At 31.1% G+C, this 12590-nt stretch overlaps 1 protein-coding gene across 2 annotated transcripts in view; it reads left to right on the top strand.

Annotated features, from left to right (window-relative positions):
* The window catches only part of LOC124357222 (elongation factor 1-gamma), a 30466-nt gene extending 18712 nt beyond the window's left edge, over window positions 1-11754 (top strand). For both annotated transcript variants that reach the window (XM_046808771.1, XM_046808772.1), the window contains 4 exons: window positions 1318-1492; window positions 2175-2344; window positions 9748-9872; window positions 11573-11754. In XM_046808771.1, coding sequence (XP_046664727.1) covers window positions 1318-1492; window positions 2175-2344; window positions 9748-9872; window positions 11573-11728 — 626 coding nt within the window. In that variant the 3' untranslated portion in view covers window positions 11729-11754. The remainder of the gene's footprint in view (window positions 1-1317; window positions 1493-2174; window positions 2345-9747; window positions 9873-11572) is intronic.
* Window positions 11755-12590: the final 836 nt, after the last annotated feature.

Raw genomic sequence — 12590 nt, 5'->3', positions numbered from 1 at the left:
GTAATTGCATCTGTAAATTTTGAAGCAGTAATAGACCTAGGGCATGCAATAGTGACTTCACACTTCTCATCTCTCGCCAAGACTCACTGGTACAAAATTTGTAAATACCGCATTACTAGCCGGACATTTCATAAGTTAAACTTTTCATGATAGCGTTGTACTGGTAGTAAGCTACCACAGACGCTGTATCAATCTCATTGGGTAGAACTAGTTTTTATTTATTTTTTATTAATTTATGTAACATTGTATGATTGTATAATCTGGATAACAAAACCTCAGCATGGCCCAACACATAAAACAAATTTGTTGCACAAATAAATTTGGATGCTTAAAACAAATTTTTTTTCCCAAAAATACATAAATGATTTTATTGTATCACACAACATTCTCTCTTGACACACACAAATATTATTTTCTTGAGAAATCAACATAATACCATTGATATGCAAGTTAAACAACCTTTAAAATCGTTTATTGCAATATAACTGTATGTTTCACACAACCTTTCCACTCAGTAGTTGTGGGTTCTGTGGTTTTTATTTCTGGCATGTGTACCCTAAATGTGTGTGTAACTGCATGTATTTATAGTGTACTCTATTATTTCACTATGATGAAAATCTGAACTGACTTGCTTTTTTACTAATGGTGGTGATGGTGCTAAAGGATTTTCTGAGTGAGACTCTCTTCCTTGCTCTTCTGTTAAGGAGTGCTAATAAAATATAAAGATTTTGTACTTTGTTAACACGGTTGCTGTGGCTAATTACGCAGAATATAATGTTTTGTATTTAGTTCTAGTACATGTTGGGATGTAGTGGCATACGTCTGAAACTGGTTCTATATGAAGTGTATTACCTTCAGTTCAGGCTCATGCCAACTCTGGTGTGGGTTGCTTCTGGGCAGTCTAAGAGTAATTTATTATTGTCTTACAGTTTAATGTTCTGTTTGTTTAAACTGTTAATACTGAGAATTTTGTATATTGAAATAGTGTTTTTAAGTTATTTCTTTAAAACCATTTTCTAAAATATTGTCTGGACGTCACAGTTACAATTGCGTGTGCATAGATACCCTTTTTTCATCTAAAGTTATTATTTTTAGTTATATTGAACTAAAAGGATATATATAATAAAATTTACTAGATTGAATTTTGTAGGTTATTTGGTAATCTATATCATTATCCAGCTTTGCCACAGCAATTATGTTAAACAGCACAATAAAATGTGTTTTGTATATATGACCAATTATGTGATAGCAAATTATCAATATATAAATGCATATTATTATAATTTAAAAAGTATTGTTCTGGTTTGTTAAAATTAGCTGCCACTAAGGGTGGTGCTCCCAAGGAAAGTGGGAAAAAAGAAAAGAAGGAGAAAAAACCCCAACCAGAAAAGAAGGAAAAAGAACCTGAGCCTGCAGAGGAGTTAGATCCAGCAGAAGCAGCTTTGGCCGCTGAACCCAAGTCTAAGGACCCCTTTGACGAGCTCCCCAAAGGGTAAGTGAGATAATGTGAAATACTAGCTGAAAATTGACGTTCTTTTATAAAATTAGAGATTATTTGAACCCAACTAAAATATATATTAATACTAAGCTGTTACTTGCAGTTTCATGCGCAATTTAAAAAATCTTAAGTACACATATAATCAGGTACATATTATGTCAGTGTTCATGATTAAACAATCAGAGTTAGAGAGACTAACGTTTTGCGTGTATTAATTTTATATATACAGGCAAAATTTTTAATTTGAATTAATTTAGTTTAAATTAATTACATTTCCAATGGCTCAGCTCAGTATACAAAGGTCTCAAAAACTTACTTTGGAAGGAAAAAAAAACACTTTCTAATATATTTCCAGTGTCATAGTTGTTACCTTGTTCCGATAAAGGAAATATTGACATAGGACTGAGAAGTCTACTTAGGTCAAAGAGTGTCCTAAGAATTTAAGAAGTATACTTCTGGTCGTTTAAATTTACCAGTAGTCTAATGTTGTATTTACGGTGCCACAGTTGAGTTTGCTTTTATATATTATATAAATGTGTACAGGTGTGTGAGAATGTGTATATTTCGAAAACTACTATCAGTAAACATTGAATTCCGGCCTATCATATTTTCAGTGCCATAGTAGAATTTGCCATGTTTTCCTGATTAAAATCAATAATTTTTTTTGTATGCATAGTACCTTCAATATGGACGACTTCAAGAGGTGTTACTCTAATGAAGACGAAGCAAAGTCAATTCCCTACTTTTGGAAGAAATTCGACAAAGAAAATTACTCTATCTGGCTGGGAGAGTATAAATTCAAGGAAGAATTAAAAAAAGTATACATGAGTTGTAACCTCATCACAGGTATGTATTAACAAAATAAAGTTACTGAGGTTTAAATTAGGGATAATTTTGTTCATTTCTCTAGTTTAGTTGCCTTTTAAAAGCTGATCTCAGTATATGATTAAAAATAATTTGAGTTTACACCTTGGCTAGTCTCCAGTTACTGGTTTTTTACTTGTTGAAGTGTAGATGTTCATTTAATGCCAACAAGTTAAAGCTATTTCAAAAATGCATACCCAATTTGAGGACAATAAAATTAAGAATGTATTAACTATTAAGAACATGTAATGTATAATTAAATTAGTTAAAGCACTGTCGCTTAACGCAAAATTAGTGTTCAGAAAATCAGTAATGTTAAAAACAAAACAAAATAATTTATTTGAACCATAAATTCAAAATGATGTTAATAATATTTTTATAGCTACTTATTAATGTTGTACAGTAGGCCCAAATATACTAATGCTCATAATGATGAAAATCATCACTTTCTGACACCTCTTCTGAGTGTTTTTACACAGTGATAGTTATTGCCATGCTAATTCTGAATGTGAGCTATTCTACTATATGTTAGTATTATAACTTTCAGTCATAAATTCAAAGTGATGTTAATAAGGTTTTTTTATAACTTTCAGTCATAAATTCATAGTAATGTTAATAATGTTTTTTATAGCTACTTATCGATATTGTATAGTAGGCTCAAAGGTATTAATGCTCATAATGATAAAAATTATCACTTTCTGACACCTCTTTTGAGTATTTTTACACAGTGACCATGCTAATTCTGAATGTAAGCTATTTTATATGTTTATATTAAACTTTCAGTCATAAATTCAAAGTGATGTTAATAAGGTTTTTTTATAACTTTCAGTCATAAATTCAAAGTAATGTTAATAATGTTTTTTATAGCTACTTATCGATATTGTATAGTAGGCCAAAGATACTAATGCTCATAATGATGAAAATCATCACTTTCTGACACCTCTTCTGAGTGTTTTACACAGTGATAGTTATTGCCATGCTAATTCTGAATGTGAGCTATTCTACTATATGTTAGTATTATAACTTTCAGTCATAAATTCAAAGTGATGTTAATAAGGGTTTTTTTATAACTTTCAGTCATAAATTCATGGTAATGTTAATAATGTTTTTTATAGCTACTTATCGATATTGTATAGTAGGCTCAAAGGTACTAATGCTCATAATGATGAAAATCATCACTTTCTGACACCTCTTCTGAGTGTTTTTACACAGTGATAGTTATTGCCATGCTAATTCTGAATGTGAGCTATTCTACTATATGTTAGTATTATAACTTTCAGTCATAAATTCAAAGTGATGTTAATAAGGTTTTTTTTATAACTTTCAGTCATAAATTCATGGTAATGTTAATAATGTTTTTTATAGCTACTTATCGATATTGTATAGTAGGCTCAAAGATACTAATGCTCATAATGATGAAAATCATCAATTTCTGACACCTCTTTTGAGTGTTTTTACACAGTGATAGTTATTACCATGCTAATTCTGAATGTGAGCTATTCTATATGTTAATATTATAACTTTCAGTCATAAATTCAAAGTGATGTTAATTAGATTTTTTATAACTTTTGTCATAAATTCAAAGTAATTGATATAATGTTTTTATAGTAGCTACTTATCAATGTTGTGTAGTAGGCCAAAGATACTAATGCTCATAATGATGAAAATCATCACTTTCTGACACCTCTTCTGAGTGTTTTACACAGTGATAGTTATTGCCATGCTAATTCTGAATGTGAGCTATTCTACTATATGTTAGTATTATAACTTTCAGTCATAAATTCAAAGTGATGTTAATAAGGTTTTTTTATAACTTTCAGTCATAAATTCATAGTAATGTTAATAATGTTTTTTATAGCTACTTATCGATATTGTATAGTAGGCTCAAAGGTAATAATGCTCATAATGATGAAAATCATCACTTTCTGACACCTCTTCTGAGTGTTTTTACACAGTGATAGTTATTGCCATGCTAATACTGAATGTGAGCTATTCTATATGTTAATATTATAACTTTCAGTCATAAATTCAAAGTGATGTTAATAAGATTTTTTATAACTTTCAGTCATAAATTCAAAGTAATGTTAATAATGTTTTTTATAGCTACTTATCGATATTGTATAGTAGCCCCAAAGATACTAATGCTCATAATGATGAAAATCATCACTTTCTGACACCTCTTCTGAGTGTTTTTACACTGTGATAGTTACTACCATGCTAATACTGAATGTGAGCTGTTCTATATGTTAATATTATAACTTTCAGTCATAAATTCAAAGTGATGTTAATAAGGTTTTTTTTATAACTTTCAGTCATAAATTCAAAGTAATGTAATATAATGTTTTTTATAGCTACTTATCGATATTGTATAGTAGCCCCAAAGATACTAATGCTCATAATGATGAAAATCATCACTTTCTGACACCTCTTCTGAGTGTTTTTACACAGTGATAGTTATTACCATGCTAATACTGAATGTGAGCTATTTTATATGTTTATATTATAACTTTCAGTCATAAATTCAAAGTGATGTTAATAAGGTTTTTTAGAGCTACTTATCAATGTTGTGTAGTAGGCCAAAGATACTAATGCTCATAATGATGAAAATCATCACTTTCTGACACCTCTTCTGAGTGTTTTACACAGTGATAGTTATTACCATGCTAATACTGAATGTGAGCTGTTATATATGTTAATATTATAACTTTCAGTCATAAATTCAAAGTGATGTTAATAATGTTTTTTATAGCTACTTATCAATGTTGTATAGTAGGCCAAAGATACTAATGCTCATAATGATGAAAATCATCACTTTCTGACACCTCTTCTGAGTGTTTTTACACAGTGATAGTTATTGCCATGCTAATTCTGAATGTGAGCTATTCTATATGTTAACCCTTTGCACTCTGACGTCCAAAATATCGGACATCGTTGTTTTGGCCAAAACTTCGGACGTCCGACATTTCGGACGTTTGCTGTTTAGGCTAAAACCTCGGACGTCCTAAATGTCGGACGTTTGGTAAATCCTTTATACTGGCTCTATAAATTATCCAAATGCGGTAAATTTGCGATATACGCAAGCTGAATAGTTGTTGGATGTAAAAACGTAGTAAACCTTTATACACTATGGCGGTGATTTTGCAGTTTTACATTGTGTTGTAGAGGTTTGTCAACTTCACCATTTTCGTCAGCTGATTTGATCCCAACTTCAACAGCTGATCCCTTCATTGTTTTTTTTAGTCTGATAATTTATTTCAGTCAATAAGGTTATGTTGACGATCTGAGTGATATTTTTGTCAGTAACATATCAGATTCGGAATCATCTGAAGATGCCAAAAGTGAAAGTGAGGGAGGTATTACGGTATTTTGGTATTATACCAACCACACCCAGACATGAAATCGTTATTTGACACTTTGCTTCTACTGATTACTAGATTAGCGTAGAACAATATTTCGTCAATATAAAACAGGAATTGTCTTATCGCAAACCCCTCCCCATCCTCAGACAGAGGTCAAAGTCGAGCGGTCTAGTAGATAACGTGATTGCAGTCTCGCCGCCCGTTCAGCTGGTGCGTCGCTTTGTTGTACTTCCGTGTTTTACCCCTACATTTCTCCAAACACAAAAATTCAACAAAAACAAACATTACCAATCATAAACTAAACTCTTTATTGAAAAAAACACACAAAACTTGTTTTTATTCTTGATCACACTCCGCCACCCAAAATGCGAGTGTACTGCCGAAGCCCGCGCGATGGCAACGAAAGAAAAACATCCGTCGAGATAGTGCCTATCAGTAAAATATCAAATTCTAGAGTGGCTGATCAGAAATATAAATTGAATTGTAATGGAAAGGCAATTATGTACCGTGCAAAAAACTTAAATAATCATGTGATGCCGCACGGCCTGCCGTAATCGGGATTCTCGAGAAAGATAAGATAACAGCAACAACAATACCGATCACAGTACCTGGAAATGCTTGTTGATTGATGGAATGTTAGTTCTGTTACTCAACTACATCGTTTTATAACGTTCTAAGTTCATTGAAAAAGGTTTAAGCGTTGGGGGCATATAACGGAATCTGACCCCATTGATAATTGTTGTAAGTTTGTAATTAAAGAGTTATTTTTTCGTTCTATCATGTTTGTTTCTATAAATTTATATTTTTCTGTTCTTCATACTGGTGTGGTCGGTATAATCCTAAAGTACCGGTATTACGGGCATAAAAAGGTATAAAAAAGTAAATATTCAATCATTTGACAAATAACTCACTATTTGGGGAAATTGTCGGAAATTACAAAACTGCCTACAACATTTTTGTTTATAGAGGTACGTTCATGAAATTTTATGTGCATATTTACAATTATGTAAGGAACCTAGAAATAATAATAGTTTATATAATGCCAATGCAATTTTTTTAAGTTATAACAGCTAAAAGTTAACTTTTGTAAAAGTTTTTGCAAAAGTTTTATTTTTTATAAGTGAAAAAAGGTATTAAAAATAAGGTAACTACAAATATATACTTTTAACAATATAGAATTTTATGAGAAATAAAACAAAACCAAAATTATAACTCTATCTGCTAAAATAAAAAAGTTACAACTTTTTTAACAAAACCTTTACAAAATTGATAAAAAGGGCTCCGAGGTTTTCGCCAGTGCTTTTTCAATAGAGGCCCGAGTTTTTGGTAGTGACCAAAAATTTTACTCTCGAGTGCAAAGGGTTAATATTATAAATTTCAGTCATAAATTCAAAGTGATATTAGATTTTTTATAACTTTGTCATAAATTCATAGTAATTGATATAATGTTTTTTATAGCTACTTATTGATATTGTATAGTAGCCCCAAAGATACTAATGCTCATAATGATGAAAATCATCATTTTCTGACACCTCTTCTGAGTGTTTTTACACGGTGATAGTTATTGCCATGCTAATTCTGAATGTGAGCTATTCTATATGTTAATATTATAACTTTCAGTCATACATACAAAGTGATGGTTATAATGTTTTTTATAGCTACTTATTAATGTTGTATAGTAGGCCCAAAGATACTAATGCTCATAATGATGAAAATCATCACTTTCTGACACCTCTTCTGAGTGTTTTTACACAGTGATAGTTATTGCCATGCTAATTCTGAATGTGAGCTATCCTATATGTTAATATTGTAATTTTCAGTCATTTAATAGAGTGATGTTAATAAGGGTTTTTCTTGTAACTTTCAGTCATAAATTAGTAATGTTAATAATGTTTTTTGCAGCTACTTTTATCGATATTGTATCGTAGGCTCAATGGTATTAACGCTCATAATGATGAAAATCGTCACTTTCTGACACCTCTTGTGAGTGTTTTTACACAGTGATAGTTATTGCCATGCTAATTCTGAATGTGATCTGTTCTCTATGTATATATTACAATTTTTAATCACAAATTCAAAGAGATGCTAAAAATGTTTTTTGGTAGTTAATTAACCCATTGCCGATCGTGAAAACGGCGCGCGCGCGCGTGCCTTAGAGTACGAATTAATCCGTATTACAACGCAGCACCCGCAGTGTTTGCACGCCTACCTGCCTGCTTAGCGCGCTCGCTAATTATACATGTTTTGTTTGTTTATGTTGTTATTTATGTTATATAAACATTATACAGATCATATTAGACAAGTATATTATACTAGAAAAAATGTAAAAATACAGGTACGTAACATTTTTACTAACGTTTTTTGCGTGTTGTAGCTGCTTGATGTAGGACGGATCAAATGTTTTACACAATAAAAAAATGTTGTAATAAAACTGTCACTTCAAGAAACAACTAATCTAATATTTACAAAATATTTACACTGTATTGAGACTTTTGTCTTAGTAGTGGATTTTAGTGTGATAGCCCGCTCGTCACTGTCAACATTAGTATCCGCGTAAACGTGGACAAATACGCGTGATAGAACCGTCTCCATCCTCAATAACACTATCGACATCAATTTTATCACTTCCAATTTCTAATAATAGTCTATCTAATTCAGATGATCGTAAATTGTCACCCATTTTATTTACGTACACGCACACGAGGCAAAGGAAAATCGAACGCCACGACTGTACGCCTCAGACAAACTATTTGTCGCAAATAATAACGTTATTGACCGATAACGAGGGGAGTATTTGTGGACGAGTACCAGAGATATGATAAAAAAGCCAGTCCAGGAAAACAGACTATAAATATCTCCGAGGCTTATAACACCGATAAGCGTTCAAAACAAATGAGTCATCCGTACCACGTCATCCGCGTGAGGGTCACGTCATTGTGCTTTTGGTCCATGCCTCGCTCCGCGTCACCCTCACGTCGTTGATCCGCAATGGGTTAATGATGTTGTAAAGTTAGTTAAAAATTAATATTTTTAATGATGAATTTCATTTGTTATTTTATAGTTAGTTCAAAGATATTAATGGCCATTGTAATGCAATGTAATGAAGTAATAGTGTTTATTATCATTTTAACCTCTTTTGTATGTTTGTACAATGATGAAAATGATCATAAATGGCTGTTGAACTTATTGAGTTAATTAGAAATGGGATTTAAAGAGGTGAATATGGATTTTTACCTAAACTACCAATTAGGATTGGCAAGCTGTATAACCGAGAATTTGTAATGGTTTACACAGCACGTAAATGTTTTGTTAAAGGACATTAAATAACTATTTCTTATCTATTCCTAATATCCCTCTCTAGCTTTTCACACTTTATTGGTATTTCCATGTCTTTCTGGTTTAAAAGAATCCTCTTTCAAAGGCGAGAGATATTTTCATGATATCTTTCGTAACTCAAAGAGGTAAAGTATTTGGTGGATTCTTGTCATTGTTACTAATGTATCAATGTATATATCAGCCTACATTTTATCATAATTGTTATGTTCAAAATAAAAAAAGAGTATTCTTTCACTGGAGACCACAGTAGTAGTTTAATTTGTGTATCCAGTTGATATATTTAAATATTATTATTTATTCAGTTTTTAAATAATTTCTTTAGCAATACCTTATACAAATTTTGATTTTTCCATAAGAAGCTGATAAAATTTTGTCTTTCACATTGACTCCAATAATTTAGCAGCCTCCAATAGCATCTCTTACCCATTCGTAATATTCCTCCCTAGTTTTTCACACTTTCACTTGTATTTCCATGTCTTTCTGGTTTAAAAGAATCCTCTTTCAAAGGCGAGAGATATTTTCATTATATTTTTCGTAACTCAAAGAGGTAAAGTATTTGGCGGATTCTTATCATTGTTGCTATTGTATCAATGTATATATCAGCCAACATTTTATCATAATTGTTGCATTCAAGATCAAAATATGAGCATTCTCTGATCATAAAAAGATGATAACTAAATTTTGTTTCAGGTATGTTCCAGAGATTAGACAAAATGAGGAAGCAAGCCTTTGCTTCTGTGTGCCTATTTGGTAAAGATGATGACAGCACAATTTCAGGCATTTGGGTGTGGAGGGGTCAAAGTCTGGCGTTTTCGGTGAGTTTTAAGAGGATGTATCATTGATGTATGACTAGATGTTTATTGACAGCTACTTAATGATATTTTATAGTAGGTCCAAATATATTAATGCTTATAATGATAAAAATCATTATTTTCTGACACCTCTTCAGAGTGTTTTTATTACACAGTGAATGCACAGTGTTTCTTAAAGAGGATGTGTTATTGATGTATGACTAAAATGAGTCAGGTCCAAAGGTTCCCTTCAACAAAGTACATTTTAACATCTTTGTTAAAAGTACACTGTACTGCTGATTAACATAATTAAATTCACAACATATTTCCATGTCTAGGGAAGGGGTTTTAGTTATTTCTTACTACATACAGAGGAACTTTTAAATAAATTCCTAGGAACTACATTATTCGTGCTGGCACTGCAGGACAAATCTGACTTGCTGAGACCCAACTGTAGCTAATAGTACTACTTAAACCTCATTCATACTGGCTAGAACATTTGCTACACTGCTTCGATATTTAATTTTTATATATTTACAAATACAAATGATAAGTTTGTAATAATAAAATATTTTTTTATGTGTATGTGTATAATTGCCTTTTTACGATAAGATTACATCTGTCACGTCAATATTGTATTTGTTATATGTATATTGTTGTATTTCAATGAATTATATTAAATTTTTTATGATTATTTGGTTTAAATTCGTTTAAATTCTTTTGTGAATCTAATTCTTAACCTGTTGAAATTTATTTGTATTTGGCGATACTTAATTTACTTTTATTTTTTTTTCCATGGATTCTCTTGGCTTTGCTTTATTGAGGCAATCAAGGTCTTACTAAAGTCAATATTTCAATAGTGAATTTCCTCTCTTCTAAGCTGTATATAAGAGTTTTGATCATTTTGGCAATTGTAGATGTGGTAGGTCTTTCCAATCAAAGAAAGTGAGTAACATAAGCTTTTTCCTGAAATAACTACAGCTGAGATAAGTTAACGGAGATAAGCAGCCAATGACACTTAACCATGGCAAACTAACTAAATAAATAAATATATGTTTATTGCCATCTTACAAAATTGCATCAGCAAATTCAAATATACACCCAAGTGGTATAGTCTGGAGGCAATATTATTAATCCAACATATAAACATTTTTACCAAAAGTTGCCAAGAATTTCTCTCTTCCACCTATCTTCATACATAATAAATAATACAATTTCATAAATGATAACATTCAACATAAATGATAACATTCAATTTCATAACTCTAAATAACATTAGGCAGATGGCTATCGGATGTCAATCATTACAGGAAGTGAGAGACCAGGATGTCTTGGACCTAATTAACAGTGTTGCAGTCGAAATTTGTTTGAATGAAAGTGATAATTTTTCATAACCTAAAACAAACTACTGATGTATCATTAGTGGTTGTACAAGAGTATTAAAGTATTTTAATAAAAATGTTCTCACATGTTATGTTTACTTAAACCAAGCTCCAATATCGTGAATAAAATATTCTGATAAAATAAACGATGAAATTAATCTGATTAGGAGACTATGTCTTCTGGATTTTGTGTTTACCAAATAAAAAATGTCACCATGTAATTATTAATAATTTGATTTAGCAGTGTTGTTAGTGTATGTTTCAAACACGGATATAGTTGAAAAAGTTGATGTATAGTCATAAAAGAATTACTCAGTTGTAAGCAATGAAATTTGTCCCCAGCTAAGCCCAGACTGGCAAGTTGACTATGAGTCGTACGACTGGAAGAAACTTGACCCTGACTCTGCGGAGACTAAGGCACTTGTTCAGCAATACTTCTCATGGACAGGAAAAGACAAAGATGGTCGAGAGTTCAACCAGGGGAAGATCTTTAAATAAATAAACCGATAATTCTCGTTTTCGAATGACTGATTGTTTTTTATACCTTTCCTTATTTTACTTAACCGTATACTAATATAATTATAGTTTATTAATTTAATTATTGTAAACAGCGATTTGAAAATATATTATTATTGAAGATTATTTATTAAAATTAATTTTTATTTTGTTTTCCCAATCTTGTAACTTTGTTTTTTAGTTTTAGGAAATGGTGGCTGCCATAAATTTTTACACTCTAAATTTGTTATTTCAGTTTTCAATGCAGAACAGTTAACCACAGTGTTTTTCAAGATATTATTGGCTGAGTGTAAGCAAAGTAGGCTGAAAAAAATGCATTTAATTTCTGTCTGTCCGCACGATATCTTGAAATCAAAACTTACCTATAAACTTGAAATTTTGCATGTCATTTTGCGGGATTTGGTTGAGTATTAGCAAATATTTTTACATTTATCTTATTAGTAACCATGATGGCAACTGAGGTTGATCATATGTGGATTCTGTGTTAATTTTATTAGCCACACTTGTTTGTCATAATGATGATGCTCAGAAGTTGAATGTCATTAGTGATTAAGATTTGGTGTGTGTTGGTCAAATTTGAACAGTACTCCACTTAGTTTGAGCCATATGATGATGTTCAATGTCTATGTAGTGTGATACACTTTTATACTATGTATTTATGACTCACCTGTTCCTCTTCAACTGTTGCAATATTACTTTTTTTAAGTAACTTAGATTGTATCACTATACTCACTTAAATTTACAATAATTGATTTCACTAGCTAGGAAAATAAATCGCTCACTATCTTCTTTTATAAGCATTTAAATCACTGATTTATTGGTTTAAAACACCACTTCACACATC

Source organism: Homalodisca vitripennis, chromosome 3, assembly GCF_021130785.1.
Source record: "Homalodisca vitripennis isolate AUS2020 chromosome 3, UT_GWSS_2.1, whole genome shotgun sequence".
In the NCBI taxonomy this organism is placed as follows: domain Eukaryota; kingdom Metazoa; phylum Arthropoda; class Insecta; order Hemiptera; family Cicadellidae; genus Homalodisca; species Homalodisca vitripennis.
This window is presented reverse-complemented; position numbering and strand designations above follow the sequence as displayed.